We start from the raw sequence: 15,509 nt of genomic DNA on the forward strand, positions 1-15,509 counted from the left end.
CGTAATAACCTCGGTAGATTGCGTCACCTAGCGACGCGATGTTTCATCACAGTTAGGTTCCGAACGTGCACGCTATTGATTTGCATCAGAGATACAGACGTGACGGTGCTCTGTACGTAGATGAGTGCTGGATTCCGCGAATCGTTTGCTTGCCTCACCCTGGCGAGAAGCTAAGGACGGCATCACACAGCGTCAATCGTGTATCACGCAAGACGCTTGGAAAGGGTGTGCGTTGGCGTATTCCGTGGGTATTTTATTGTCTTTAAACTAGTGGAACTAGTTGTATGAGCCGTAGTTCATGATGAAACGAGGGATTCGACTTATGGGATACGCGCCGCATTTGCGAATCACGTGGACATTCTGTATTATTTACTAATATTCTTGGTTGTAATATTTCAGCGATGAACATTGTTAGGTACTCTGCCTTCCCGTTCAACGATACAACGCAGCTTCATGTACTTCATATAATATTTTGATCTAAATGGTCATGAAAATGTAGTATTTTACATCATCGATTCCACTTATGCAGTATAGAAACGTGCTCCAGCATATTTCTTACATCTTTGTTTATGTCACTGATGTCTCCATTCCAGCAACCTCTATCATCGCATACATTACAATGTTGTTTGATCCATTTCCATATGAAAGTTTTTATCTAGTTGCAACCCCTAGCAGCAGACATGTCATCCTTACAGAATATTTAAAAGTAGGCAACAAGCATGGCAAAATCGGGACTCCATATGTGACGTCTCCGCAGTTGCAATTTAGGCGCGCAGTAAGAATTTTCTTTGCATCTCTTGTTATCGCGTTGGGCAACAAATACTTTAATCCCAACTACACAACAAAGTATTCACGCTGACGACGCATCTAAAAATTCCGTTGCTACATATTATGGTCATTAACCTAGTTTTCGTTGTTTGCGCAGAAGCATTTTAGATTGTTTGCAGTCTTCATGTCTTTATATGAAGTGTGTACATTTAATTGTGGACGTTTATCAATTGAATGAGTGAATGCATTTTCTCTATACCGCAGCAAGACGTTGTCGAATCCCCGTAATTGATTTTCCCCAAAGCTTAATGTACCCACCTGCGACAAGATGTCGAGATTTAGGAAATACGGCGCATTCAGCACATCACTGCTGATAGTAATTGCTACGATGATAGGGTCGTATTTGGCAGACGGGACACCGACGGGAGGAGGGTGCACAAGGGGTGGTCCTAAAGCATCCGGCTCCGGTCCTAGTTGCCTTAAGTCTTCTCCCACGAATGGTAAATACACAAAGGCAGATACAAAACGCTATTTGAATGATATGAAAAATATGGCCATTTCATTTGGACATATTTACGGATACGAACAAAGGGCTTCGGACGATTTAATTCTGCTTGACTATGTTGGTGTGCCCTATCCTATAAAGGATTATACTAAACACAATAGTGCTCTAGATGAAGAAATTAGTAAAGCTAAATCGGTAGATACGTATATGTACAGGATTATGCAAAATACTCAGTGGGCGTGCTTGTCTGAGTATAATACGCCGCCAACTAAGAAATTCGATCCGAAAAAGTCTGCTACTACGAAAGATATCTCAAGAGCCAATAATGCAGTTAAGGAACTCATTGATGAGCTTTCGCGCAACGTCATTACAGAACGGCATGTGGTCCTGAAGATTCAAATGTATATGACAATGGGTTATGAGCACTTACATTCAACGAACACAAAAAAACTCTTAAGTGCGTTAACCAACATGTACGACTACGGCATGTCTCATAAGGGCCGTTGTACGGAAAAGCAAGTACGAGAAAAGCTGGATGAAGATCTATCAACCATTGAGGAATCCTTATCATGGAGTAATATCCAACTAAATGCATTGTCCGATTTGGCAAGCAGTCTCTGTAAACATCACAGGTCAGGAAATTATGGAGTGTTTTGCGACCCTAGCTTTAATCACTTCGAGGAATTTCGATCTGGAATTTTGAGTTGGTACAGGATGTACAGCTCTATTAACTCACGCAAGATGCTGTTAGAAAATGCATTAAATGTTGTAAAGCCGCTGCTGAATTGGTTGAGTGTTGCAAGTATGCATTCAAAAACGTCTAAGCTATATTTAAAATTCGGTGAAATGTTCAGCGCTGTAATACCGCAGTTTATATGGAGCGGTAAAGAGAAACGGAGATTTGAGTCACAGATGCGCGAATTGAATTACGCATTTGCTCACTTGACCACAAAATGTGATGAAAGTTATCACGCGCTAAGTGTCGATACTATATTAAAGCTGCAGAGGGAGTATTTTGTCGCCATTACGTTCAACGACGAACCTAGCCTTCATTTACTGATGATACATTACTACGCTGCACTGAAGTCGTTCGAAGAATACTCGCGTAGCATTACCATTTTAAAACACACATATGGCAGGCAAATACGAAAGTTCCCCCGCGTACCCGACGCCAAAGAAGAATTGCGAGGCCTGAAGGCGGATATTGTGTACGAGCGCATAATGACATTGGATTGCAACCTTTCCGCAAAAATGCGTGAAATAATAGATATAAAACAAGATTCGACGGATCGTAAAGCTACATCAATCGACGGTAAGCAGGCATACAGTTGCAATCAAGAGAGATTGGAAACCAGGTTGAACGGCTTGCGTTCATCATACATTGCAATGACAACTATGATGATCGATTATCTCGAGTTACTATGGCCCGTTGCATCGGAGGCCGCTGATGCGGATTATTCGACCGTAGTTCAAAGCATATTGTACGATGTTACGTATTCGGCTTTCCGCGCCTTACAATTGGCGGAAGAAAACAGTACGACATTCTCCGATATGGAGAGAATAGTGTCGTCGGCTTTCGATAGTGTGGGAGTCATACCTATGGTGTCATCCACCACTAGCGACAGTGCCTGTTACCGTGAGCTGGATAGTAAACACGGTAACATCCTAAGTCGTAGAGCCGACCTTCAAGAGATTCTTAGTAGTTTGTATATCGAAACAGATGACGAAAAGACACTAGGATCATTGTTCCAAACTTTGAGAAATGCTATCGGCGCTGACGATCACTGGAAAACAAACAACGCCTTCAAGCTATTCTTGGATAATAGAGAACTGGTACAACGAGTGTTGCAATTGGATATCGCAATGCCGCGTATACAACAACTCATTGAAGAGTTTGTAGATGTTGTCAACGCCTCCATGCCGAGGCTCTTCGAGATTGCAGCAGGTGTTGACAGCTGCAAAACGACTTATGAGTTGGAGCCTACCAGGACTGCCGACAATCACTCAACTTCTTCCAACTCCGAAGATATTGTTGAACACCTTTTGGTAAGTCTTGACTCCGAAAGTGTTACACTTGGAACTGGGTCACATGTTGAAGAAGGCGGTATCCAAAAAAAGGGATTTTGTAAGTCTTTTGGTAAGCTATTTCGCCGTAAAAAAACGTAAACGAGTTCGTGCTTTATTCGTAATTCAATCAACTAATGAAATCCATCCGTGGCCACAGGAACTACATCTGGACTATCTGCTACCATGGGAGTTAAATTCAGAATATGGATGCTAAAGCCATCCTGAAGCGGCAACAACCATAAAACGCTCTGTATTACCGGCTATAGCTTTTGTTCTTCATCACTACGATACCGCTGGTTGTATTTTTAGCGTTCAAAACCTTACTCATGAAGGTAAAAGCTGCGGCTATTGTGCCTGTCATCAACAGTGTGCTGACTACGTAGCCAGGTCCGATGTTCGGCTTTTCGAAACTATAGACTAACCGTGCTGTTGGTTGCAGGTTCCACGTCTAGTCATTGACTTCATCCGTGCTACCACCCAGCTGGGTTGAGAGTATCATTCATGGTCTCGCGATGACTTATGTCCCTGTCCACCAACTCACACATTAGACAAGGTATCAATTGGCAACATGCCGACTAGACGATCTCTTTTACCTTAGACTACCTCACCGAATCATCATACCGTACAAACTACTAAGCAATTAACTGAGCACTTCGTGGAAGTTCACGTCGAGACCACGGACCCCTGCCTACAAGGCTGCGGTGTTAAGTCCTCATCGTATGAGTTGTTCAAGCCTGACAAACCCAAAATCTACGATGATAACGGAGAAGACAGCGGCCGCAAAATTGATATTCAGGCTGCCAATGAAGCAGCGTTCTACTGCCCCCCTCCGTACGTACTTGACCCACCCAACTGCTTTCACCAAGTGTTAGTGGAGGGTGAAGCAAAGAGCGTAATCGATATAAGCAAGTCGCTGATTGAATCAGCATCCAACCACTTCGTCATCTTGAAGTTCGACAGAGAACTCGTAGGACCTGGCGAAACGCTGCGCCAGACCCAGCCGTTGGAGTGTCGCTGCGTCACCATCAAGGGCATCGTCCTGTCTACCATCCACATCGAGCATTACTACGCCAAGTAATGAGTAGCTCAGATGTAGTAAATCTTTTTGTCAATGACAGAGTTTAATTGTCATAGTTCATGTTGGTCGTTATGTTGGTTTGTGTCTCCAGTAGCAGCATGACTTTCGGTTAGAATGTGGTATTTGCTGTTTCCAATTCCAAGACACATTATTGTGTTGAAATAACTGTTTATTCTTGCATGAGTCCTCGTAAGTCAATCCAATGTCGCATATCGTAATCACGTACAATTATACCATTCCGTTGTTTTTCGAACTGCCTTAATGGGGGAGATGGGATTTGCCCGTCTACACATATTCCAAGAATTCATAAGATTTGCAGTGCCATTAATACACGAATATGGATAGCGCCAGATACATGTAACTATAGTTCAAAAGGTACAATGGTGTTATTGACAGACTGCATTGTCAGTTCCTGTCCACAGAAGGCCATCGGTGGGAAGTAGAACAAGTATGGCTTCATCTGCCCGTCATATCTTTAAATCATACCTCATTGTACAATATCCAAGAATAGAGTGAATTATAGTGACGATTTCCAAGTGAGCCTTTCAAGGCGACACCGGGCCCACCCACAGCCTGCACCGTGATGGGCTAGGCGAGGAGAAAGTGCGAGGCTATGCACGATGGGATATTACGTGTCAGATACTGGTCAATATGGTCGGACTAAGGTAAACATCAGGCAACTTGGAAATACGCCCGACACCCCTTGGCTCAACAAGAGGCCCGACCTTTCGGGTTGGAACGTGAGGCATTGCACTGGATTGGCTAACTTCATCTGAACAGCACGATAACACGAAAAACAAATCTCAGAGATGTGGTTATATGTGTCAATCGAGGGGGTTCCGTAGCCAATTCAGCTAGTAAGTGCCGTCGGCCTGATGTCATTGTGCTAACAGGTGGGGGCATGTATCGTGGTGGTCTAGGCAGTTGTGCCGAAACTTTCTGAGATACTGCAATTTTAACACCACTGAACACTTTGAACCAACGAATGTGAAATGTACGAACCAGCAAGATATTTTCTCAGCGAATGGTGGGGGAAAGTTCGTAATAGATAGATGTCCATTTAGGGTTTGCATTTTGTAAAATGCTCACCAGGGGGTCTCATTGGAAGCTGGGACTCCGCCTACTACACTAACCCCTTCGACCCGTGCAACCTGTGCCACAAGAGCAGGATCAGGATGGGATTCAAGGAGACAGACTTACCAAGTAGTCAACAAACTGGCAGCATCCTTTCCACCATCCTCACTTTCTGCTGCGGCGGTAGTGACCCTTTGCTGACATTGTCTGCCTACCTCAATTGCTTAACCAGGCTGACGCCGAGTACCACCGGGGAGCTGGTCTCGTACTTCCACAATTTTGGTGTCGAGTTGCACGGTTATGCTTTGAAGTCGTTGTCTCCACTGGGCATCTCTCTTTCCAATTCACACCCCAACTGCCCCGACTGGGACCGTCTTGATGGCACCGACCTCAAAGATCTCCGTGGCATCCGTGGTTCCGAGTCTCTCAACTCAACGCATGACCATCTGAAGAGTCCACATAAGCAATTTGGAGACAACTTGGGTCATTTACATCGCCATCCACAATTGTTGCCAACTATCTACCATTCGCATGCCCTCTACCCCCTCGTCTTTGACTACACGATTTTTCACTTCTTGAATGTTCTGCCATGTTCCCAAAAGTTTCGACTCCCAAGGCGTCCTACTTCATTCACGTCACGACAATACTCGTTCACTGGAAGAGGATACTCCTACCTTGCTACGACATCGACTGCTTCAATGACCCCATGGGCAAACATTGTTACATCGTAATTATCGCATTTATGTAATCACAGGTTGTTATATGATGGAATGCAGTGCAGCAGTGATTAAATGTGCTGCTGAGGCGTATGCAGCGGGATGTGTAATAGATTCATGAAACTGTCGTATATACAACTGTGATTACACACCTATGCCACCTCCATGGCAACACTAAGGTAATGTAATAAAATAATTCATGGCATAATTAATTCGTGAGTAAGATAGATTATAACCCGTGCCTATAGCTCGGGAGCGCCATGCTGGGTTTGGGAATGGGCAATCATCCGGGTGGGTGTACAAAATTTGTATACTTGTTTGGGTTGCTATAAGCGACGTTTTGCGTCTTCATACGAATTTTTGTAAAGCTGCGTCTCGATTCAGTGTCGTAGATCACAGAGGCATGTGTTAGCGCATTAGCATTGTAGACATACGGTTGGAAGTTGTTGGACCGAACTGGCGGAATCACCTTCCGTTAGAATTCATATCAGCCATATTGGCATAAAGTAACATTGTATGGGAACGTAGGCAACCGAAGTTCAGGAATTCTCACGTTCATTGGGACAACAGAACCCAGGATTCTTTCAGGCTGATTCGCCTTGGCGTGGAGCCACAGGGTTTGAAACAAAGCATCTGCAAATTAAGGTTTTACATTAGGTGCTCGAAACAAGGCATTATTTTACAAGCTATGAAATGCCGGGATATTCACATACAACGTCAGCCTCGTACACACTAGTTTCATACACGGCAGTGCGCTGGATTCCATAGCAACCACATATCACAGTTGACATCAAGAGTGGCGTGAGAAGAAGGTGATCACATATCATAGCGTGCAGTCCTTATGTGTCAGTATGCATTCGCAATCAAAGTTGCTGCAAGCACTGAAAGCAATAAACAATTACGCCAATCACGGAAGGCGGTAGAAGCAGTGTATACATGCCTCATCAGGTGACTGCTGTCTTGATAATAAGAAGGCACTATTAGACTATATTAACGCTGCGAAAAGCTATTTGCAACCCATGGTAACACTTTAATCTTCAACGTCTGTCCAAACTTGCAACGACACTTATAAGCCTAGTATGGGCGACTAGTGCCGCATATATACGCTTACAATGACTCGCGATAGTTGTACTGAATGCCGCGTCAATGGTATCGAGATCGAAGAGCTGGGGCATCTGTGTAGTTCCTTCCTTTACCATAGGTATCTTTGGCATATCTTAATCTTTCTAAATTTAAATTAGAAGCCTATTTATTAGGTCTAAGCTGCACTTTTGCATTGCGTATTGTCGAAGACAACTCGTCTGTTTGCAACCTGGCCTGCAAATGGACCAATCCATACAGGAGTAGTAGCTGCATAGTTTAACTCATTTTTCAAAATGGTGTACACTTCGTTGACTGACATCCCTCGTAACCTTAAAGAAGGTATTGACTGGTTGTTGGCCGTGAAGGGAGCCGATGCTGAAAAGAACTTAGCGGCCATGGGCGCTGCCCTATACGACTTTCTCGTAGACAAGCCTGTAGGCTTCACGGAGGTGCCAGCTCTCGAGAATGTTAAGCTTATTTCGAAAGAGTTCCTGGAGCGACAGGAATTTAAGGACATGTGGCCTGCAAACGAGCTGCTGGGGAGATTCAACAACCATGTGAAGACACAAAACATAGACCACCTTAAGTACCCGTTTCCCATAAACGACAGCGATTTTTCGAATGTCGTGCGTGCCAGGCGTGCCGTACCTGAAAAAATCGCAGAGGACCTAGGTAGGATTGTGGATGGTTGCGAGAGCTTCCTGGAGCATATCGTACTCCCTGAGCAGTATTTATCTGCTTATAATTCAGAAGCAACTTGGAAGAAATCATGTTCGGAAAAGCCGGAAGATTGCGCAGTGGTACTTGTGGGTATTGCGCCAATGTTGTACGCAGGACTGCGTTCTTTGAAGGTCGCGTGCGACAATGAACGCCTAGGTGGGGTACCAGGGGCTAAGGCGATGAGCAGTTTGGGAAGTGTACTGTTGGCTGATGGTTACCAGGAAAAGCAATGGCCCACTGCAATGACCCCTTCATATGTCGCTAAGGCGTTGGAAGGTGTGAGTCATGAGGTGTTGGTCACGCTCTACGACTTCGCTGGATTCTGGGCTTTCTATGGATTGCATGACCCCAACAATGTTCCAGCTGTAAAATCTGGCGAGCTTGACAAGGACGCACAGGAGTTTATTGACTTCTACGTCAACATGAAGCCCATTAACCCTCCCAAGAAGAAGTTGCAGTTCATTAAGTCGCCCAGCACATACACTGCCACCGGATCGAACAACATGTATTACCCCTGGCTGCCAACAGTGTTGGATATGGGTGATACTGTCCCACTTTAATGCGCCTCATCGTCTGCCGTGTCTTTGTAAGACTGCGGGATGTATTCTTTAACGCTTTTATTAATAAATGTTGATATATGTCCAATCTGTCATCCCCTCTGCCCATTGTTTTGAACCACTAATCGGTTTACCTAACAAGCAATCTGGTAGGTAAGGTCGTAGACGCATTAAGACAGCGTATTAGTGGCCTATATCTATGAGTCAGTGCAGCGACCCGGCATCGCAGTAAACCGTGGATATGCCTGATACCATCTGGATGTCTGAGGAACACCGTCACTATCGTGGAGATAGGAATCACCAATCAATACAACCTAGTGGATACGGAGAAGTTCAAGAAGCAGAAGTAGGCAGACCTTATCGAGGACCTCAAGGCGCGACAGTTCAACCAGCAGACCAAGATTTGGGTTATCCCCTACGTTATGACGTGGGAGGGAATAGTGACAAAGGAGCACAGCAAGTACAGACGGGACCTGGGCATATCGGATCGCATGGAAGCCCACATACAAAGGGTAGTGATCCAAGAAACACATAAAATAGTGATGAGGGACATGAAACCAAGAGAAGACTACGATTCTGTAGAAGACCCTGGTGCCCAAACTTGATGGACACCCGCATGGATGACACCAGTTACGATCGGCAACGGACCGATGTGGAACCCGCAGCCAGCACCAACGTGAGGCGCAGGCATGGTAAGGTTAAAAATCTGCCGTAGTTCTGCTAAGTCCACATATCGTTATACTAAGCGCTAATTGCTCTAACATGTCTAAAAAATATGCAAACATATCCGACCCAGTAATAAGCTGCAAAAGGTTAAGCGAAGCAGTTGTGAAGGTATGCCGGTACCCGAATGGCAAAAAGATGGGGCTTTGGATGCAATATATAACCACCCGGCAACATCCCAACAGAGTATTGTTGCAAACATTACATAATACCGACAATTATGTCACAATTAGAGCTGAACGTTAATATATGTATATGGTTTAGCGCTTTGTCGTGTTCAATATAGTCCTATACATCATCGTCGTAGCCGTAAGTGTCGTCATCAACTTCCTCTTCGCCGTCACCTGATTCCGTTGCTAGATAGTCCTCCACCTCCGATGATGCTCCATCTTCCACTACATAGGCCTGACTAACACCATCAATGTCATCATTGGACGCAGCCGGTTCTCTAGCGGTTTCCGCTGAAAGAGGGTGGCCACATATGGCACTGCACCTGTCACACAACCCCTCCGAAACGTCCTCTCTGTACAGCCAACACCTGCAGATGGTTTATATCACATATATTTGGTGTCGTAAAATATGTAAAAATGCATTCAAAGCGTGTACAGACACAACAAACATACGCAGTATCACACATCGCTTTACAACGTATACTACAAATGTTCGAAACGAACGATACTGTCCGCAGCGTACTACACTTTAAACCTGGGAACGTACCTCTTGCACTTATCGAATGCCGCAGGTATGAAGTAAGCGGTGTATCCGTTCCCACGCATAAGAGCCTCGCCGCCCTTGTATGACGATGAATCCAGAGCCAGTTCGACTTCAGCAACTCCCGTTAACAACCGCAGGTCTATTTGCAAGTTGGTTTCGAGGTCCAAGAGGCTCTTCAGAATTTCGTCATTGCCGCAAACAATAACCAGCTTCTGATCGTTGCGCCGCATGTTTGAGGCGTTTAAGACACTTCGCAACTCCAAAGCCCTCTCCACTCTATCGGCAACGTCGACTTTGGCAAGGTACGGGGGCATCTGTGCCCAACGACCTCCGAAAACTGAAGGAACAGACCTTTTGTCGCTTCGATTGACGGGTAGCTGTACGTTCGACAAGGTCTGGTATACGTCTTCAGCCATGTGAGGCATGAGAGGTGCTACTACACCGAGCACATTGCGCATGATTTTTCGTAGGATAATCTGCGCGGACGTGCGCCGCCACCCATGCTTGACGTCGCAGTAAAGCCGATCCTTGCTGTACGAGATGTAGATGTTCGAGAGTCGGGTGAGGAAAACCTCAAGTTCTCGTACTATTTTGTGAAAGCTACCAACGCGATAGAAATGTCGCGCATCGCGTACCAAGTCGAACGAGAGCTTTAAAAAGTGTAGGTCCAAACCGTTGAAGCGCTCTGCTTTGATTCGGCAACGGTCGTTGGTTATCTTGCAGTCATTGGTTACGCCAATGGCGTACTTGAAAAAGTTTGATACCTTCTTCGCAAAATCCAGCGCTTCACCAAGATTATCCTCGTTCAACTGGATGTCCTTCTGTAGAAAGTCGCTGCTGCACGCCCACAGCCGCATCACGTCCGCCCCAACACCACGCGGAGCATACAAATCCAGCAACTGCAAATCCTCATAATACTCGCCACCCAGCATTGTCGTGAGGTCGACGGATGCGAGGCTGTTCTTTGGTGAATTTTGCTCCTTTCTCAAACGGAGGCCATCACCGTCATTGTCCACCTCTACGTCGCTGCGTGCTGAATCTCCACATGCCTTATTAGCGCTGGCAATTGAACTCGGGACTTCAGATGGAGAAAAGGTCTCACAAGCTTTTGTACCTCCAGACGTCACAACGTCCGTAGGAGCCTGACCAGTTGCAGTAGCTACGTCTCCGTTAGCTTCCATGCCCTCCTTTTGTGCCACATTTTGGTTGCGTTTCGACAACTTGTTGCCTCTATCGTCGTTAACGAATCCGTGAGTGATGATACGACGAGCCAGAACGGAACCCGCTTCAGTGGCGCTGGCTTCATTTTCGCCACCACTGCCCAGCAGCGTGTTCAACAGCAGTGAAGACTGGTACCAACCACGAAATTGGTCTGGCCCTTCAACTGCGTACTCTGGGACAAGGTCGCGGAACGTGTAATGGTTCTTCCCAGCGCTAATGCGAGACATGTCAGACATGATAATACGGAGGCGATCCATAGTAACTCGCTGAGCCAGAGCGGATTCAAACCATACATCAACCGTGTCCGTCCTGAAGTCCAACTTACGAAAAACGCGATCACCCAAGTCGTATGGAGGCAACGTTTCAATGTCCACCTCCGCGCGGTACTCCCCTCTGCCAGCATCCTCAAAACGCTCTGTCAGGTCGCACAGTTTCGCGAGTTCAGGGTTTTCAATGGCCTTTGAATCGACATAAACCACCGGAATTGGCGTGCCCCAAACGCGCTGACGGCTGAGACACCAATCCTGCGCCCTGTGGGTGATGATGTTCTGCAGGTAGTTACGTGAAGATGCGGGATACATCTTTATATCGTTCAACCGCTCTAAACACGCCTTACGCCCGCGCAGCATGAGACACCACTGCTTAGTCAGCCTCACATGAGTGCGATTGCCGAAACGCCAGTCGACGTCAACTGGAAGGCGCTCTACCTTCGCCTTAAGCAGCGAGTCTCCAAGCAGAGCACTGAGTCGTTCCTCATCAATATCGTGGATACTAAGTCCTTCCAGCATCCAATGCAGGTTGGGGTAGAACCGTTCGTTTTCGTCGATTATGTTGCATATTGCGTTTGGATCGCTGACGTAATTGTCTACTACCTGATAATCTCCAGAGGACGTCAGTAGTCTAAAGTCTACCATGCCATGGGCCGGAGCGGCGTGGACTATACCCGTGCCTTTGTCACGCAGAATACCTGCGTGGTCGTGCACCTTGTACTGTGCGCCGGTGACCGGGTTCATGATGCTCAACCCCAGTAACAGGTCGCCCTTAAGACGACCTACATGCTGCTTCGCCTCAAACAGTCCAAACTTGTCATTGTTGTTGAGGACGTACAAGCTACCATTGGCGTAATACACGTCGTAATCCGCCGACGAATCCAATAGCACACCCCTGTTAGCGGGGAGTGTCCATGGCAACGTGGTCCAGCATACTAGCCGAACGTCCATGAGCGGCCTGTGGAAGTCGAGTGCTTGCAAGATGGCATCAGGCTCGGTCACCTCGAACCCTACAAAGGCTGTCAAAATGTCCCTAACATCGGAGACAAGCTCCGAGTCAGCCAGCACGGAACCAGACTTCGCGCTGTAATGCTGAGGGCAGCGGGCCCGGTAGATGGCCCCCCGTCGAAGGAGCTCCTGGAAAGCGTTCATTACATGCCGTTCGTAGTTGTAGTGATAGGTTGCGTAAAATTGCTTCCAGAATCCCCAGAAGCCTGACATTTCAAATGTCGACATCTGCGACTGAATCGACTGCGTGGCAACCTGGCTGCAGCGCTGCCGCACCTCAACGGCTCTGGGGACACCTGCATCTGTCAAACCTCTGCGTAGGTCCCCCAATACATAATCACTCGATCCAAGCACTTTTGACTCGATGGGTATCCCATGGCAATCCCATCCCGGCAGGAAGAGCGCCAGCCGGCCGTCGAGCAATGCGGCCCGCAGCAAAACGTCCTTGATGGTCTTGTTAAGGAAGTGACCGTAGTGCGCCGATCCATTTGCATAAGGCGGCCCGTCGAGAATCACTGTGGTGCGTTTCGCCACCTTGGCGTCGGAGAGCCCCTTGTCCTCGAACTTAGACAGACGTCGTTCTAGCAGCAGACGGTATATGTCGTGATCCTTCCAGAACTTCTGGATGCGCGCCTGTCGCTCAATAGCCGCTTTGTTGAAATGCTTTTGCTTAGGCCAGATCGTTTTAGGCAGGTTCAGGGTGTTCTCTATGGCGGTTTCGTCCAGCGCCGTCTGGCGTGAGCCTTCATCTGCACCCGAAGCTTGCAGTGGATGGGCTCCATAGCGCGTCCTTCTACATCCATCGCTATAACCACACGTGCGATATTGCCGATCGACGGCCAACACTGCGTCTGCAGCGTCGTTGAGACGGCGAATCACATAGCAGTCGCAACACAGCAGAGCACCGAGGATCAGGTGTACGAGGACCGAATCCCGCAGTCGCATACTTGCGCCCAACGCCACTCACATTTGTACGTACTAGCTACATCTAACTTCGACAAGCTGTGTCTATGTGTTACTCTACACATTGATGGTCGCGCGAAGGCAGGTTACTTTACATTAAAGGATGACAGATAAGACCTGATCTTCTCCAACTCTTCAGCCATGGACCGTGTCGAGTTGGAAGTCTGCGTGTGTGTGAGAACTTCGTGAGATCAACAACGTATCGTGCAGGCGCGCGGTCCCGCGGACGCAGCTCCACCCGGTGCATACACCTACCTTTATGCCGAAGAATCGGGCCCATCTCAGCATGTTAGGCTGAGACATAGCGCGAAAGTCGAGATTCCAGAACCGGTCTAGCGGGTCACCCTGCGGCTCCGCCGAAGCGTTCTCGACACGTACACCCCGTCCCTCTGACCCGGGCGAGAGACTGCCCTCATTTCGGTTGCATCTGTAGTTCCCTGCTGAACGCATTACTGCTCGAGAGGGAGAGACCGCTTCCGGCTTGTCGTTGGACTTAAGCCAGCACGAGCGCCACATGCGGAAGTCGTTGAGCACGTTGGATTCCATAAAGTCATCCGCATTGTAGTTCGCAACGTTGCGGTCCAGCTGGCTCTCGCCTATAAATTCCAGCTCATCATCATTTCCGTGCACAGAAGAGCCCACGCGTTGCATCGCGTGGTGCGAAACGTCGGTGAACGACGACTCGGAGTCATCGTCAACCTGACCCTTGCACGGCGGTTCCGGTGGCCCCGCTTGCTCAGCGTGGGACTTGTGCTCCTCCACATCCCCATCATCTACAATCTCTATTACATCTGGGACGCATTGAATAGCGCCATTTTGCGATACTACTCCCTCACCGGACTCTGCCTGTGGAGAAGCGGTTGTTTCCGTGGCTGCCTTAGCAACTGTTGGTTCCTGTTTTGCGTCACGTGGGAGTGTATAATCTGTCAACACGTTAGCCACCGAAACAGCCGCACAGGCGTTTTCTTTGGGCGACATAGACTCCTTAGCCGGGACAGTCGTCCGAGCCCCTGCAGAGCTGCCACGCGTAACGCCAGGCCCATCGCCGTTCAACGACGTGGCAGCAGCAACTAACTCAGCGCCATCCGGTCTCGTTTGCTCAACGTCCTTTGGACGTGTTGCATTCAGACGATCGCATTCAGCGGCGTTCCACCTACTGGGGAATGATTCCTGTAGTTGCCGCACATTCAGCTGATAAAGGGCGTTCAGCAACCCCTGGCGCTCCGACTCAAATCGCTTCATAGTTTTCTCTATGTTGGATATGCGGGAGCATATGGTCTTCACGTAGCTTGCGATGTCCTTCACGTCCTTGGGAGTGGTGAGCCAGAACGGCACAGAGGTATCCACCGGTGCAGGCTTACGAATCGGCGGCACAGGAATCTCCGCAGGTTCCGGCTTCACCACCGCCTTCCGCTTCGCCCGCTTTTTGCGCGGTTCCACAGCGACGGTAGTGTCAGAGCAGTTCAACAACAGCTGTTTGGAACCGGTGCTGCGGCCCGGCCTTTCCCGCAACCCCGATTTACTCGTCAGCGCGGCAGCACGCTCTCCCAATCCAGGGGACAAACATGGTCCTTTATCATCCCCCACCTTTATGCTTTGTATGGTAGGAACTGCGCTGCGTTCCAGCGAAGGTGGTGACTGGCTTCCGCCACCATTGCCTGTGTCGATATCTGGTCCGCCAGCACTCCGGGTCCGCGAAAGCATAGCAGCCGAGGGCAGCCCAGCGCCATCTACCCGCACCGGAGTCGTCCTCGCACTAGAAGACGGCGAGTACACACTGGTGGAATCGCTCATGAACCTCAGGCTTTCTATTGAGTCAATGGAGGAATGCGTGCGATCCTGAGGATTGGCGGCACGGCGAGGGCGCCGACTTCTTGGCGTTGACGCCGCGTTCGTTGGAGAAATCGCATTCCGGCCAACCGCGGCATCAGGTAAAGTGGCGCCACTCAGCATCGTGGCGGCCCTGCCCCGCAGGAACGAGTGAATTGGCCTTAGCCGGGGGAAGGCGGCATACGAGGCTGGTCATACCCGTCCACGCAGAGT

The 15,509-nt window shown here is 48.2% G+C and overlaps 8 protein-coding genes across 8 annotated transcripts; 6 read left to right on the plus strand and 2 right to left on the minus strand.

The window, feature by feature from the left end:
- Positions 1 to 1,096: 1,096 nt before the first annotated feature.
- BBBOND_0104440 (hypothetical protein) lies at positions 1,097 to 4,418 on the plus strand (the record flags this gene model as incomplete). The annotated part of the gene is made up of 2 exons (XM_012910867.1): positions 1,097 to 3,319; positions 3,939 to 4,418. The coding sequence occupies 2 exons, from the start codon at positions 1,097 to 1,099 to the stop codon at positions 4,416 to 4,418; spliced, it is 2,703 nt and encodes a 900-aa protein (XP_012766321.1).
- A 1,024-nt stretch (positions 4,419 to 5,442) lies between these two features.
- Positions 5,443 to 6,223, plus strand: BBBOND_0104450 (hypothetical protein; the record flags this gene model as incomplete). The annotated part of the gene is made up of 2 exons (XM_012910868.1): positions 5,443 to 5,455; positions 5,511 to 6,223. 2 exons carry the CDS (start codon positions 5,443 to 5,445, stop codon positions 6,221 to 6,223), a joined length of 726 nt encoding a protein of 241 aa, XP_012766322.1.
- A 1,361-nt stretch (positions 6,224 to 7,584) lies between these two features.
- Positions 7,585 to 8,571, plus strand: BBBOND_0104460 (hypothetical protein; the record flags this gene model as incomplete). Its single annotated transcript, XM_012910869.1, has 1 exon — positions 7,585 to 8,571. The coding sequence occupies one exon, from the start codon at positions 7,585 to 7,587 to the stop codon at positions 8,569 to 8,571; it is 987 nt and encodes a 328-aa protein (XP_012766323.1).
- Positions 8,572 to 8,638: 67 nt separating this feature from the next.
- On the plus strand, positions 8,639 to 8,918 carry BBBOND_0104470 (hypothetical protein; the record flags this gene model as incomplete). Its single annotated transcript, XM_012910870.1, has 2 exons — positions 8,639 to 8,717; positions 8,782 to 8,918. 2 exons carry the CDS (start codon positions 8,639 to 8,641, stop codon positions 8,916 to 8,918), a joined length of 216 nt encoding a protein of 71 aa, XP_012766324.1.
- A 72-nt stretch (positions 8,919 to 8,990) lies between these two features.
- Positions 8,991 to 9,173, plus strand: BBBOND_0104480 (hypothetical protein; the record flags this gene model as incomplete). Its single annotated transcript, XM_012910871.1, has 1 exon — positions 8,991 to 9,173. The coding sequence occupies one exon, from the start codon at positions 8,991 to 8,993 to the stop codon at positions 9,171 to 9,173; it is 183 nt and encodes a 60-aa protein (XP_012766325.1).
- Positions 9,174 to 9,330: 157 nt separating this feature from the next.
- On the plus strand, positions 9,331 to 9,537 carry BBBOND_0104490 (hypothetical protein; the record flags this gene model as incomplete). The annotated part of the gene is made up of 1 exon (XM_012910872.1): positions 9,331 to 9,537. One exon carries the CDS (start codon positions 9,331 to 9,333, stop codon positions 9,535 to 9,537), a length of 207 nt encoding a protein of 68 aa, XP_012766326.1.
- Positions 9,538 to 9,579: 42 nt separating this feature from the next.
- On the minus strand, positions 9,580 to 13,448 carry BBBOND_0104500 (tRNA synthetases class I protein superfamily, putative; the record flags this gene model as incomplete). Its single annotated transcript, XM_012910873.1, has 2 exons — positions 9,580 to 9,829; positions 10,009 to 13,448. 2 exons carry the CDS (start codon positions 13,446 to 13,448, stop codon positions 9,580 to 9,582), a joined length of 3,690 nt encoding a protein of 1,229 aa, XP_012766327.1.
- A 104-nt stretch (positions 13,449 to 13,552) lies between these two features.
- Positions 13,553 to 15,419, minus strand: BBBOND_0104510 (hypothetical protein, conserved; the record flags this gene model as incomplete). The annotated part of the gene is made up of 2 exons (XM_012910874.1): positions 13,553 to 13,630; positions 13,722 to 15,419. 2 exons carry the CDS (start codon positions 15,417 to 15,419, stop codon positions 13,553 to 13,555), a joined length of 1,776 nt encoding a protein of 591 aa, XP_012766328.1.
- Between the last annotated feature and the right edge of the window lie 90 nt (positions 15,420 to 15,509).

Source organism: Babesia bigemina, assembly GCF_000981445.1.
Source record: "Babesia bigemina genome assembly Bbig001, chromosome : I".
NCBI classification, from domain to species: Eukaryota; Apicomplexa; class Aconoidasida; order Piroplasmida; family Babesiidae; genus Babesia; species Babesia bigemina.